Source organism: Canis lupus, chromosome 17 (assembly GCF_011100685.1).
Source record: "Canis lupus familiaris isolate Mischka breed German Shepherd chromosome 17, alternate assembly UU_Cfam_GSD_1.0, whole genome shotgun sequence".
Classification (NCBI taxonomy): domain Eukaryota; kingdom Metazoa; phylum Chordata; class Mammalia; order Carnivora; family Canidae; genus Canis; species Canis lupus.
Window position 1 is genome coordinate 49,364,659 of NC_049238.1, and position 14,094 is coordinate 49,378,752.

Here is a 14,094-nt window from a genome sequence, read left to right on the forward strand (position 1 = left end):
TTTATAAAGCAAGGCAGGAGGTCAGAAGCCTGGAGTTCTGGTGCATGTGTGGGGAAATGTGACCCCCAGATGTGGGTAAGGCCAACCAGGGCCAGGGTGATATGATGCAATGACCAGGACCAAACCCAGTAGGGGCCACTAGGTATGGGCTGCTTGCTTCTCCCAAAGTGACTTTCCAGCTTCTTGACTGGGAGCTTGAGAGTCTGAACAGATCTGGAATTTTGACCCAGAACTCTGAGGCAGAGGAGAATCTTTCACCCCCACCATCACCCGTGCCCCCAGTCCCTACAACTCCCCTCCCTGTCTCGGGTTTGAAGAGATTCGGGCTACCTTCCTCCATCCCAATCTAGACCACTCATAGCTTGGTCTAATGCCTGCCCCTGCCAAGACCCCTTGTTCAAGAATTGCAGAGACATTGTGACCACTGGTAGGAGCCCTTCTTCCCAAGGACCCAATCCCAGGGCCTCTCAAGCCTAAATACCTCTCCTCCCTTTCCTGAGTCCCTTCCCTGGTTCAACAAACCCTGGGGTTGGTGATGCCTGAGCACCTCAGGGTAGCGACACCCCAAGAGTACCTAATGAAGGCTGAAGGGAGCCTTGAGCCATGTTCCCCAAAATGGCTGCTCTGGGGAGATTTCTATCTCCCTCACCTCCTACCCTCAGGCGGCCTGGTGTAGACTCCCTAGACAGCTTCTCTGTCTCCCACTGCCTCATGCAGAAGGCTGCTGGCTACCATCTGGACCTGTTCTGGGTGGGCATCCTCATGGCCTTGTGCTCCTTCATGGGGCTCCCCTGGTATGTGGCGGCCACTGTCATCTCCATCGCCCACATCGACAGCCTCAAGATGGAGACAGAGACCAGCGCCCCTGGGGAGCAGCCCCAGTTCCTGGGGGTCAGGTAGGTGGGGAGCAGTGACTGGGGCCCACCTAAGCAAGGGTGTTTGGATTGGTAGAAGGGAAGCAGGTTTTTCTTACCATCAAGGTATTTGGGCAAAAGGGGCCCCTGCTCTGACAGCCCAGGACCTACAAGGATAGGAGTGATATTTCTAGGGAGGAGAAAAAGGAGACAAAGATTCAGTTCTAAGTGGTGCTTTTTTGGTAATGGATTGCAAGCAGTACACCACCCCATTGCACACTGACCTCTCACCTGCATGGGCCTGTCTTTTTGCCTCTTCTTCAAGCCCCCTCCCATGGGTGTAGATCCTACCCAATCTCCATTCTTTCAGAGTGTCTTCCCAGGACCACTCCCACTCCCTAGCCTGTGGCCCATGGCCTATCACTTCCATCTCCTCACTCCTCCTTCCCTTGTGCCCATGTCAGGTCCCTTACCTGTTACCAGTGGCCATGTGCATCTCCCACCTCTTAGGGCCTCTGGGGTGAGCTCACACCAGAACTGGCTGTCCAAAGAATTTCTCCTCACTGCCTTGGAATACCTAGGCTACCCAGCCTGCCCCGGTGAGCCTTGTCTGGTCAGGGCAGGGTCCCCTCCTGGACTCCTGAGCCACAGATGACTGGGCCTGAGCAGTCGACCCCGAACCCCCCAACCCCCACCTGAGTTGTGCCTGGGCGCGGGCACTCGGGGACACATGCCTGCTCTGCCAGCAGCCGGGCCCCCTTCCTCCAATTCCCTTTAGTCATGCCCCATGGGGATCTTCTTGCAGTCAGAGGGCAGGGATAATAATCAGTGCATGTTCCCATTTCATCCTCACAACTCCCAAGGCAGTTTCCATTATCTTTCTTCCTCTGAGTCTAAAGACATTTAGGGCCTTGTCTGATGCCACACGACAGTGGCAGAGCCACACCCAGGTCAGTTTGGCTCAAGTACCTCTACTATTAGTCACGGCACTGGATAGCCCCCCAGACGACCCTACAACTGCCTCAGTCAGGGCTCACTCTCGTCCCATGTGCTGGTCAGCTGGGCCTCAGGCAGCAGGTTTACTCTCTGGAATGGGGAGGCCAGGGTATGGCCACAATCTTTAGGTGCACGCAGAGGGCTGGAGGGCTAGAGTGGTCATGGAGGGCTAGAGTGGTCATGGAGCATCTTCCAGTTCACCCTGACCCTGTGTCCCTGTCTGCCAGGGAACAAAGAGTGACCGGCACCATCGTCTTCATCCTGACTGGCATCTCCGTCTTCCTGGCTCCTATCCTGAAGGTGAGGCTCTGCTCCCTCCACCAGGGCCCCATCTGCCTTAGAAAGCCCTGGCCTGGTGCCTAGAGGTCCCACCTGGACCCTAAAGAGGCAGGACCCAAATACATGTTCCATCACCATCTTTGTTTTCTGGCATGTTGCATTCCTTATCAGCACCAGGCAATCCTCACCACTATTTTCACTCATCCCAGGGTCCATCCTCCCCTTTCTGGAGGACACTCTTTCCTCGCTCACTAGACACTTGTTTGCTCACCCATTTTCTGAAGTTTAAAACTTACAAGGGGAAGGCTTCTGTAGATTTTCCTGTGGCCTTGTCTGCTCCTCTGTCTTGTGTGTCTTGAGCACATACTGTTCCCCCATACTGTTTGAAGCTCCTTTTGCCCATGTTCCCCCAGACCAGCTGGGAGAGACCAAATCAAATGGGAGGACATTCACAGCAGGCATCTGTGGGACCCTCTCTCTCTGCACCGGTTTCTCTGTTTCTCCAGTTCAGCCACTCCCCCCCATTGAGTTCATTTGCTGCATTAATACAGTACCACAGACCAGGCACTTTAAACAACACTTATTTTCTTACATTTCTGAAGGCTAGAAGTCCATGATCAAAGTGTCACCAGTCTGGTCTCTTCTGAAGCCAGATACGGGGGAAATGTGAATTATTACTCTGGCCATGATGGAAAAATTTCCATGAGTCCACATAACTCTAAAGGCTCTGATATTGTCTTAGTGTTCAGTGACAAAAACAGTTTGAAAAATCCTACTCCCACCTCCCAAAAAATCCTACTGAAGGTTCTTTTATAAAAAGAGTAGAAAAAATACAATATCATTTTATTTACCACCAATTAATTTATTTGATATATTTTATAACTGAGAAGACCTATCTAGATTTTTTAAAAGATTTATTTATTTGTTTGTTTGTTTATTTCACAGAGAGTGAGCAAGGGCACAAGTAGGCAGAGCTGCAGGCAGAGGGAGAGGGAGAAGCAGACCAACCCCCCCCGCGACCCTCCCACTCCCGAGCAGAGACCCAGGACCATGACCCGAGCTGAAGGCAGCCACTGCCACTTAACCGACTGAGCCACCCAGGCACTATATAGATTTTTATTAATCATAAGATTTGGGATTGCTCATTTGCTTGTATTAAGATACATACCTTTTCACTTTTTTTTTTACTTATTTCTATTTTTATACCTTTTTATAAAGATAAGCTTTCAGAAGAAGTCAACAACTTTGCACATGCTTTTTCAGAGACTGATCCTACCCAAAACTACTTCTGGGAATAAGAGTTCAAGAGTATCTTTGAGGCAGACCTTCCCCATCACAACCTGACAATTATCTAAATGTCTTCCATCTTAACCAAGCAAAACAAAATCATTTCCTACAACAACAGAAAAAGATTGGCTTTCAAAACTGTTTAAATGCCTAAAGCATTATCACTAGCTGACATCAGTACTAAATACTGGGCTAATTTTAGGTTAAAGGAAAGATATTTTGTATAGCCAGTTCAAGAAAAATATAATTAATCCAGATCTGAGGTCCTCGTTTTAATCCCAGCATTTATTTCCAACAAGAAAAATTTTCCAGGGCGCCTGGGTGGCTTAGTCAGTTAAGTGTCTGCCTTCAGCTCAGGGCATGATCCCGGGGTCCTGGAATTGAGCACACCCCCACCTCCCCCCCACACTCCTTGCTCAGTGAGAAATCTGCTTCTCCCTTTCCCCTTGCCCCTTCCCCTCCACTTGTGAGCTCACTCCCCACCCCCTCTCTCACACTGTTTCTCTCAAATAGTCAACAATTTTTTTTCCATAAAGCTTACTTAACTTTTTGCAACTGTATGTTTGCCCATGTCTGTCAAATTAGGCACAGCTGCCTATACAAGATTCAGAGAACTTACATTGGGAGAGCTATCTACCCAAGATGTACTTTATTTGAGTTTTTTTGTTTTGTTTTGTTTTGAGAGAGAGAGAACAGGAGGAGGGGCAGAGGGAGAGGGAAAGAGAATCCTCAAGCAGACTCCCTGCTAGGCATAGAACCCATCAAAGGGCTCAATCTCAGGGCCCTAAGATCACGACCTGATCCAAAATTAAGAGTTAGACACTTAACTGACTGAGCCACCCAGGAGCCCTTGGACTTTTAATTCTTGTTTATGTAGCCAACAGGGGATCCTGAGATCAAGACCTGAACTGTGATCAAAATTAGTTATTAGGGCAGCCCTGGTGGTGCAGCGGTTTGGCGCGACTTGCAGCCTGGGGTGTGATCCTGGAGACCCGGGATCGAGTCCCACATCGGGCTCCCTCCATGGAGCCTGCTTCTCCCTCTGTCTGTGTCTCTGCCTTTCTCTCTGTGTCTATGAATCAATAAATAAAATCTTAAAAATAAATAAATAAATAAATAAATAAATAAATAAATAAATAAATAAATCAGTTATTTAAAAAAATCAGTTATTAACTATACCTTTGTACCAATTCCTCCAGTAGAATTTTGCTCTAGAGCTTCTCAAATTTTATTTATTTTTTAAAAGATTTTATTTATTTATTCATGAGAGAGAGAGAGAGAGGTAGAGACACAGGCAGAGGGAGAAGCAGGCTCCATGCAGGGAGCCCAACATGGGACTCGATCCCGGAACTCCAGGATCATGCCTTGGGCTGAAGGCAGGCGCTAAACCACTGCGCCACCCAGGGATCCCCAGCTTCTCAAATTTTAATATGTATAAAAATCACCTGGGAGAGGCACCTGGATGGCTCAGCTAGTTAAGTATCCGACTCTTGATAGTAGTTCAGGTCTTGATCTCAGGTCATGAGTTCAAGTCCTATATTGGGTTCCATATATACATAAAAAAAATCACCTGGAGATCTTGTTAAAGAAAGATACTAGTATAACACTTATGTTAACTATTCTGGAATTAGAATTAGAAGTTCGTTTTTAAAGAGGTACCAGTTGGGGGATCCCTGGGTGGTGCAGTGGTTTGGTTCCTGCCTTTGGCCCAGGGTGCAATCCTGGAGACCCAGGATCAAATCCCACATCGGGCTCCAGGTGCATGGAGCCTGCTTCTCCCTCTGCCTGTGTCTCTGCCTCTCTCTCTGTGTGTGACTATCATAAATAAATAAAAAAATAAATAAAGAGGTACTAGTTCAAATAGGTCTCAGTAGAACCTAAAATTCTGCATTTTTAATAAGCTCACAGGCAATGCCACAATGCCAATAATACTGGTCCAAAGACCACACTTTGAGCAGTAAGGGATGAAATCTCTCTCTCAGTGGATGGTTGTACTGATTTAGACACAGTGATTTTTACTGCTAGAAAATCACTGATAATCTTCAGCCCTATTATCACCAATTTACAAATTTTTGGTTATCTTTTCAAATGAGGGCACTGGGGGATGAGGTGCCATGTATCTGACGGGCAGCATACACAACTTAACACACTCAGTTCTGCAGATTCCCAGTCCATCCAAAGCCCTGAAGATTTATCTTATGTTTTGTTGCACTTTGCCACTGCTTTTCAGGACTGTGGATTTCAGCATTCTTTTTTTTTTTTTTAAGATTTTATTTATTTATTCATTCATGAGAAACAGAGAGAGAGAGAGAGAGAGGCAGAGACACAGGCAGAGGGAGAAGCAGGCTCCATGCAGGGAGCCTGACATGGGACTTGATCCTGGGTCTCCAGGACCATGCCCTGGGCTGAAGGCGGCGCTAAACCGCTAAGCCACCCAGGCTGCCCAAATTCAGCATTCTGCTGCAGGGGAACCCCTGACCATATCAGAAGCTTCTCCTCTGAGCCCCATGAGTTGTTCAAATGGTCTCAGCTTCAAATTATATGGAAAGGCTGCAATGTCCTTATGTTTGTGGGACTGTGACATTTTTGACTCTTCCAACAGAGGGGTAGAAAGCTGACACTAGAGGCGCCTTTTTTGCCATTTGACTGTTTCATTAATGTTTGAAAAGGGCCTTTCTTTGGGGATTCAAGGAAGATTTGTGTGGATCAATCTATAATTCTATATCACAGCCCCAACACTTGTCAGTCTGATGTCATAGGCCTTGGGATTTGCCAAGAAAGCTGTTTGATCCTGCAAATGACAGGACAGGAGATAATTTCCTAGGGTTGATGGGTCAGACACTGGTAACTGCAAATTCTCTAAGACTTAGCCCAGTTCTCCTCATTAGGTCAAAAGGAAGTTTTAAGCCGCCTGAAATTAGTGTCTTTAAAAAAAAAAAAAAAAAGGATGTTATTTATTTGAGAGAGAGCAATAGAGAAAGCACAAACAGAGGGAGAGGAGAGGCAAGCAGGGACCCTGATGGGGGCTTGATCCCGGAAACCCAGAATTGTGACCTGAGCCAAAGGCAAACCCTTAACCGGCTGAGCCACCCAGGTGCCCCAACTAAGTCTTTTATTTAAGATTTTTATTTCTCTCTCAATTGCTCCCACGATTTGAGAATGATTAGGACAGTGTTGTTCAGTGGAAATTTTAACTTTGTTTCATAATTAGGCAAACAATCTCATAAGCCACATACAAATGTAATGGTACAGTGGCCCATATTTCCCTTCTTTGCTTTAAGATCAAATGTCTTGGGTTGAGGTTTCCAGCACATAGGTTCAAATCATGGTTTGTGTTTAAAAAATGAACCCAGTCTAACTTATTTTATTTATTTATTTATTTTTAAAGATTTTATTTATTCATGAGAGACACACAGAGAGAGACAGAGACACAGGCAGAGGGAGAAGCAGGCTCCATGCAGGAAGCCCAATGCGGGACTTGATCCCGGGACCCCAGGATCATACCCCAGGCCGAAGGCAGGCGCTAAACCACTGAGCCACCCAGGGATCCCCTCTAACTGATTTTAATAAAGAGGTTATTTATTTGGTTGGGTTTATGGACATCCTAAATAGCATCTAAAAGTTGAGCACAGGACTTTATATTTGGCCACATGTTCTAACATGACAACCCTGGAGTCAAGGCAGAGCCTTATTCAGAGTGGCAAGTCAAAGAGGCAGATAAAGGGAAAGATGAGGGGTGCTGGGTAGCTTAGTCGGATGAGCGTCCAACCCTTGGTTTTGGCTCAGATCATGATCTCAGGGTCATGAGATCAAGTCTCCAGTTGGGCTCCATGGTGGGCATGGAATTGGCTTAAGATTCTTTCCCTTACTCTCTGCCCTTTTCACCACCAACACCCCCCCCACACACACTGCTCACAAACATACTCTTTAAAAAAAAAAAGGGAGGGGAAGGATGAAAGAAGCAGAAACGCCACTTAGAAAGACAGTGGAGAAATACCTCAAATGGTTTATAAAGAGTCATAACTATGATTGTAGAACAGTATAAATGATGTCCCACCTTTGAAAAAGCTAACAAACTACCTATGAGCATGATCAGAAGAAAATATGTCCACCAAACCATTAGTGATTAGTTAGCAATTAGTGGAGGTTGGTTTATATATACATATCTGTTTTGCTTCTTTTTAAAATCCAATTATGTATGGTGTATAATTTTTGTTAATCAGCATGTACTCTCTGCCAATGGTGGTCAGCTCAATAAAAGTCCCCAGAGCAATGCAGGTTTGTGGGGTGTCCCCAGCTAGGGCTGGGAGAAGGAGCTGACAAGAATAAGCAGGGGGCTTTCTAGGGAGCTTTCCCATGTTCCAGAAGGTGCGTCTTCAGTTAAGCCACAAGGCTTCTGCAGGTTTGGAAGAAAGGTGGCAGGGTGACCAGGCTGGGACAGCAGCTGCACAGAAAGAAGGGGGCGGGTCAGCCACCCCACAACACTGGCTGTAGATCTGCTCTCAGAGGCTCAGTTCCCCCTAAATATCCAGCTCCCTCATGGCGTGGGAAAAGCCAAGGCAGACCAGGTGGCCTCTGCGACTTAGCAGACACTGTCATAGGGAACAAGGCAGCCAACAGCCAGCCCGGGGCAGAGGCCCAGGCCAAAGCTCTGCTTCATCTCCCATTTCAGTACATCCCCCTGCCAGTGCTGTACGGAGTCTTCCTCTACATGGGCGTGGCCTCCCTGAATGGCATCCAGGTAAGGTTCTCCGCACCCCACCCCCCACCGGGCTCCAGGTGACCTGTGGGGAGGCAGTACTCCCTGTCTGCTGCCTGATGACCCAAACCCCAAGCGCTTGCTATTCCGGTTCAGGGGAAGAATAATGGTGCCAAAGATTCTACCATTTACTGTGTGCGCAGTGGGATAACCTTACCAGGCACTTTCTAGGTGTTCTGTAATGAAATCTGCGTAAGTAGGTGATGTGATACCTATTTTACCAATGAGGAAACAGGCTCAGGATTTGAAAGTACAGACTCTAGTGAGCATTTCACTGCATCTCTTCTTCCCTGAGGCGACTCTGGCTGAAGAAAACATTTTCTTTTGTTTTGTTCCTTATTTACCAGGATTCACCAGGTGTCTTGGATATCTTTGTGTTGCAATTGGTTGCACTCTTTTTTTCTTTTTAAAGATTTTATTTATTCATGAGAGAGAGAGACACACACACACACACACACACACACACATACACACACACACACACACACACGCAGGCTCCATGGAGGGAGCCCGATGCAGGACTTGCTCCCGAGACTCCAGGATCAGGCCCTGGGCCAAAGGCAGGCGCTAAACCACTGAGCCACCCAGGGATCCCCTGGTTGCACTCTTCTTGAACGCAGTGTTCACCTGCGGCGGCTCCAGGGCTGGACCCCTGGGCAGAGCTCAGGCCTGCTCCCCTCAGAGCTCCCCACGTGTGCTCCTAGACCTCCAGTCTCCTCCTGTTCGTGCTTAGGCCGGACGGGAGGTGGGGGGGCGGGCCCCCTGGCTCACGGGGCCCCCATGGCCTAGCCGAGTGACCTCACGCTCTCTGCCAGTTCTGGGAGCGCTGCAAGCTCTTCCTAATGCCCGCCAAGCACCAGCCGGACCACGCCTTCCTGCGGCATGTGCCCCTGCGCCGGATCCACCTGTTCACCTTGGTGCAGATCCTCTGTCTGGCGGTGCTCTGGATCCTCAAGTCCACGGTGGCTGCCATCATTTTCCCAGTCATGGTAAGGTGGGCGCGGGCTCCCCATCCTGCTCAGGGGATGGGGCCGGGCAGGTGTCCGCGGAGAGGCCTGCCAGTGCGTGCGGCCTGACTCTCAGGGTCACAGAGGCAAGCCCAGAGCAAGATGCAGGTGGGGGCCCCCCCGCAGGATGGACGTGGGGACGTGGGGCCGTGGAGCGGGAGGAAGGCTCCCCCAGGGGTAGGCGAGCCCTACAGCCACAGCCGGCTTGCCCACCTCCACCCAGCTCGGGTCCCAGCGCTCAGAGGTGATGGAAAAGCCATCCAGCCTCCCCGCTCTGGGGCAGGAAGGAGACCAAGTCCCCACTGCCAAATTCAAACACCTATACGAAGTATAACTCTTTTCACCATTCAAAAGAACTGAATTTGAAAAGATAAATGGGGAGGGGGGGCGGTGTGTGTGCGGAAGAGAACTAGAATCAGAGTAAGAACTTCCTAGTCTGAGGTCATGAACATGAGGTTTGGTGAAGCTGGGAAAAGTATAGGGTGGGGTTTTTTGGTCTATTCTTGAAATTTTATGGAAGTTTGAAATTATTACAAAAGAAAAAGGGAAAAGAAAAACAGCCAACAACATGTTGCATCTGGCCTCTAGATAATCCCACTGAAGGGAAGTGGTCCCGGACCCCTGCTGGTGGCTGGTGAGGGGCAGTGTCAGAGCCTGTGGGCTCATGGGACGGGGAAGCCCTGAGTGGCCCCCAAAGCCTGAGGGGCTGGACTAGGGGCCAAAGTGAGAACACAGAGGTAGGATTTGAAATGTGCCCACCTAGGATTCTCAAGCCTGGGTGACCACAGAATCACTTGGGAGCTTTTTAAAACTGTGCCCAGGCCTCACCCCAGATCAGTTAAACCAGTATCTCTTGGGGGAAACGCAGGCATTGCTGTTTGTAATAAGTCTGCGGGTGAGCCTAAAAGTGCAGTCAAGAGTGAGGACCACCTCTCCAGGGAAGGAGAAATAGATCTTCCAAAAGGGCCCTCATGGGGTTTAGTGGTAACAAGGGGAAAGGAAATTATAGTCGTGATTAGCATATGTGGGGTGCTGTTTAATTTAGTCCACAGCAGCCTTAAAGTACTCCTCCTAACCCCATTTTACAGGTGAGAAAACAGGCTCAGCAAGCATGAGTGACCCAGCCCACACAACCAGGGGGAGCTGAGCCAAGATCTATACCCCTCCCCTATTAATTTTTTAAAATTTATTCATTCATGAGACACACACAGAGAGAGAGAGAGAGAGAGAGAGGCAGAGACACAGGCAGAGGGAGAAGCAGGCTCCATGCGGGCAGCCCGACGCAGGACTGGACCCCGGGTCTCGAGGATCACACCCTGGGCTAAAGGCGGCGGTAAACCGCTGCGCCACCAGGGCTGCCCTAATTTTTTTTTTTTTTTAATTTACATGCAGTAAAATTCACTCTGTGGTTCTGCAACTTTTGACAAATGCACAGATCAGTGGTTCTACAACCAAAGTCATGATACAGAACAGTTCCGTCATGCCTAAAATCCCCTCATGCCATTTCTTTTCTTTTTTTAGAGAGAGAGTGCCAGAGCACACACATGTACATGGCATGGCAGTGGGGGCAAGTGGCGGAGGGGCAGAGAGAGAATCTTAGGCAGGCTCCCTGCCCTGTGCAAAGCCTGATGGGGGGGGGCTCGATCTCACGACTTGGGCGGAAATCAGGAGTTGGACACTTAACCCACTGAGCCACCCAGGCACCCCTCACCCCATGCCATTTCTATGCAGGCAGTGCCTCTTCCCACCTCTGCCCCTAGCAACCACGAATTTGTTTTCAGAGCCAGGATTTTTAAAACCTGGGTCTGTCCAACTCTGAAGCTCTACTTGCTTCTAAGAAGCAGGAGTCAGTGAGGAACCAGAGTTAAATCCAGCTGGCTGGTTTTCTCCTTGACCTCATTTAGTGGCGGGTTCTTGGTAGTGAAGGAGCAATATTTATAACTAGCTACCCTGGGCCCATTGAGTTTATTAAAAGGCCAGTATTTAATCCTTCCCCAAAGCACACACGTTGTTTCCCTTTAATTTGTGTATGCTGAACAGAACCAAACTTTCTAGACTTTGCAGTTAGAATTCCTGATATCCCAGTACACTGTATTCAGTGTACTTTATACTTTTTTTTTATACTTGCTTTTTAAAAAAGATTTTTATTTATTCATGAGAGATAGAGAGAGAGAGAAGCAGGCAGAGACACAGGCAGAGGGAGAAGCAGGCTCCATGAGGGGAGCCCAACATGGAACCCGATCCTGGGACTCCAGGATGACGCCCTGGGCTGAAGGTGGCGCTAAACCGCTGAGCCACCCAGGCTGCCCTACTTTATACTTGTTAACAAAGAGATTGGCAGCTCTCGGAAATGGGGCAGAGGGATATTGGGGCTCAAAGCTTGATCTCCAATCTAGTCTGGAAGTATCAATGTCTCCAGGGAAGCTTGTTAAGGGTGCAGATTCTCAGGCCCAGACCTGCTGACTTGGAACCTCTGAGGGTAGCACCCAGCAGTGTGTGTTAACAAGCTCTTCAGGTGTTTTGATGGAAGCTCAAGTTAGAGGATCACTGATTTAAAGAATAACTCTAGTTCTGTGGCCTCTGGTCTCTGCCCGACTCCTTACTTCAGCTGTCACAGTCCCTGTCCCTGGGTCACTGATAGGCTTTGCCACTCAGCTGAGGAAAGGCCAGATGAGAGGAACCAAGCTGGGCAAGTGGTAAATGATGCTTTGTGGGAGCTCTGAGATGACTCCAAAGACACCAGAAAAAGTCCCTAAACATAGTTGAGGGAGAAAAAACAATGTCTGAGTTTGGGACCTTGAGGCCATGGTTTTCTCTGAACTCTCCCCACAGATCCTGGGCCTTATCATCGTTCGAAGACTTCTGGATCTCATCTTCTCCCAGCATGATCTGGCCTGGATTGACAACATCCTCCCAGAGAAGGAGAAGAAGGAGACAGATAAGAAGAAGAGAAGGAAAGGGGCCCATGAGGACAGTGATGAGGAGGTGGGGAGGATGTGAGGCTGAGCTGAGGGAAGAGATCAGAAGACCCTCCCTCTGCTTCTGCCAGGGCCAGGGGGAGGATGGGCTCTTGGGTGACCAACCGTGATCACCTGGGTCTACTCCAGGATGAGCTGAGGCTTCTGTGTTGGTGGGGGGTGCTGAGAGCTCGTCTGCTTATGTGAATATCCTCAGAGTGGGTCACAGTGAATGAGCCACACCCACTCTTTCCCATTTCTGTGAGCTTCTGGGGCTGTTCTCAACAGCAGTGCAGATCCTTGATGAATTGGCGCAGAAGGCTCGGCTCCATCATGGGGGAGGTTATGAGGACTGGCCTCCAAAGAATGGAGCAGGCCTTGGAGGAAGACTAATGGGCACCAGTTAGTAGATTGGACTCCTGGACAGGTGGAAGGACTGGGAACAAGGTTTGCTTGGCCTGCCCCTGGGGTATTAAGGAAGAAGGCAGGGGAGAGGAATATGTCCTCCCTGAAAGGAGAGTGGCTACATCCCCCCAGATGTTAGGGATGACATGCTTGCCCCATCTACCCTTCTTCTCTTATGCTTCCTCCCCGTCCCACCCCCAAAACACTCAGGGAGTCAACAGGCAGGAAGCCAGTCCAGAACTTAAATTACAAAATATTAAGCAGAAAGATATAGTTCAAATGCTCATTACAGATGATCAAACAGTCCTCCAAAAGAGAAGTGGTTCACCCAAGATGGACATATGGCTAAATGTCTAAAAGGGAATTAAGAGAAGCATTGCTGACTTTGAATCTGATCATTCCCAATATGCTAAGCTGCCCTTGCCATCTAACAACATGCCTGGCTCCCATTTTCCTGGTCTGACCTGAACCCACATCCCTGTATCCACCCTGAACTGTTCTAGTTGATTGTGCCTTTTGCAGATAAAAGCTGTTTATAGGCAAATCCTTGCTGATTGGTGGCAATCAGACCATCTTCTGATGGTAGGGATGGACCAAACCTCCCCTGGTCCTTAATTGCTTTCCTCTTCCAGGTAGGAAGAGGCCCATCACTCATTCACATTTTTTTCATTAATAATTTAGATGGTTTGCAAAGACAGGCCTTGAGAACAAAGAAACTGAGAGTCTAAGTGCCTTTTAAAGACAAATACTTATTCTTTCATTGATTTATTCAATAAATATTTGAGTGGCTACCATGTGCCAAGAACTGTTCCAGGGTTGGGGAAAAGCATGATATATTCAGTGGGAAAATGGGATTCAATTTTGCGCAAATTCATTTTACACACGTCTTTACAGCAACACCAGCTATTGTGTGAGATTCATTCCCAAGAGATTGGTTACTATGACATTTGAAACTGTTCTGATCAAGAATGTTCCTGGAAGAGTTCTGTCTTGGACAGCAGGCTAACTGTGATTGTCCCTCAGTGAGTCCCAGAGTATTTGCAGCAGCCCCTGTTTAGACTTGATATAGAGAGGATGGTGGTTGGCACATCGTGGATACGTGTATTTTCCATCTTGGCAAAAAAGTCAAAGCTGTTGTATTGGTGTTTATCAGCTTTTCCCACTGTTTCTCTCCAGCCCCAGTTCCCTCCTCCCTCAGTTATAAAGATTCCCATGGAAAGTGTCCAATCAGATCCCCAAAATGGTATCCACTGCATTGCCAGTAAGTAAAACACATGGGGTCTCTCCCTTCCTACTTACTACTAATTTTCCACCTCTTCCTCCAAGGAACTTCCATCTTTAACTCAGGGGAACCTAATGGTCTTAGATGCTAGAGGACTCCTGTGGTAGGCAGACTTCAGTGAGAACTGGGCCACAAGGATTCAGATTTCAACTGATGGAATCCCCAAATCAAACCCTGCAGATGCCAGTGATCAAGCTTCACTTCCATTTAGGCAAAGCCCCTCATTCCTTCCTTGCCCCTGGTGCCTCCTGATGCCTGTGGCACACCA

General features: G+C 48.3%; 1 protein-coding gene across 8 annotated transcripts in view; it reads left to right on the forward strand.

Moving 5' to 3' along the window:
• The window catches only part of SLC4A5 (solute carrier family 4 member 5), a 108,242-nt gene that overhangs the window by 89,445 nt on the left and 4,703 nt on the right, over window positions 1–14,094 (forward strand). For 6 of the 8 annotated variants that reach the window (XR_005372547.1, XM_038561722.1, XM_038561727.1 and 3 more), the window contains 5 exons: window positions 718–896; window positions 2,078–2,150; window positions 8,089–8,157; window positions 8,991–9,164; window positions 12,015–12,167. Coding sequence is in view for 7 of the 8 variants with exons in the window: in XM_038561722.1 (XP_038417650.1) it covers window positions 718–896; window positions 2,078–2,150; window positions 8,089–8,157; window positions 8,991–9,164; window positions 12,015–12,167 (648 nt within the window). In the remaining variant the exon portion in view is untranslated. Of the gene's footprint in view, window positions 1–717; window positions 897–2,077; window positions 2,151–8,088; window positions 8,158–8,990; window positions 9,165–12,014; window positions 13,807–14,094 lie in introns of those variants that run through there. The other 2 variants (XM_038561726.1, XM_038561728.1) reach the window with 2 other exon arrangements.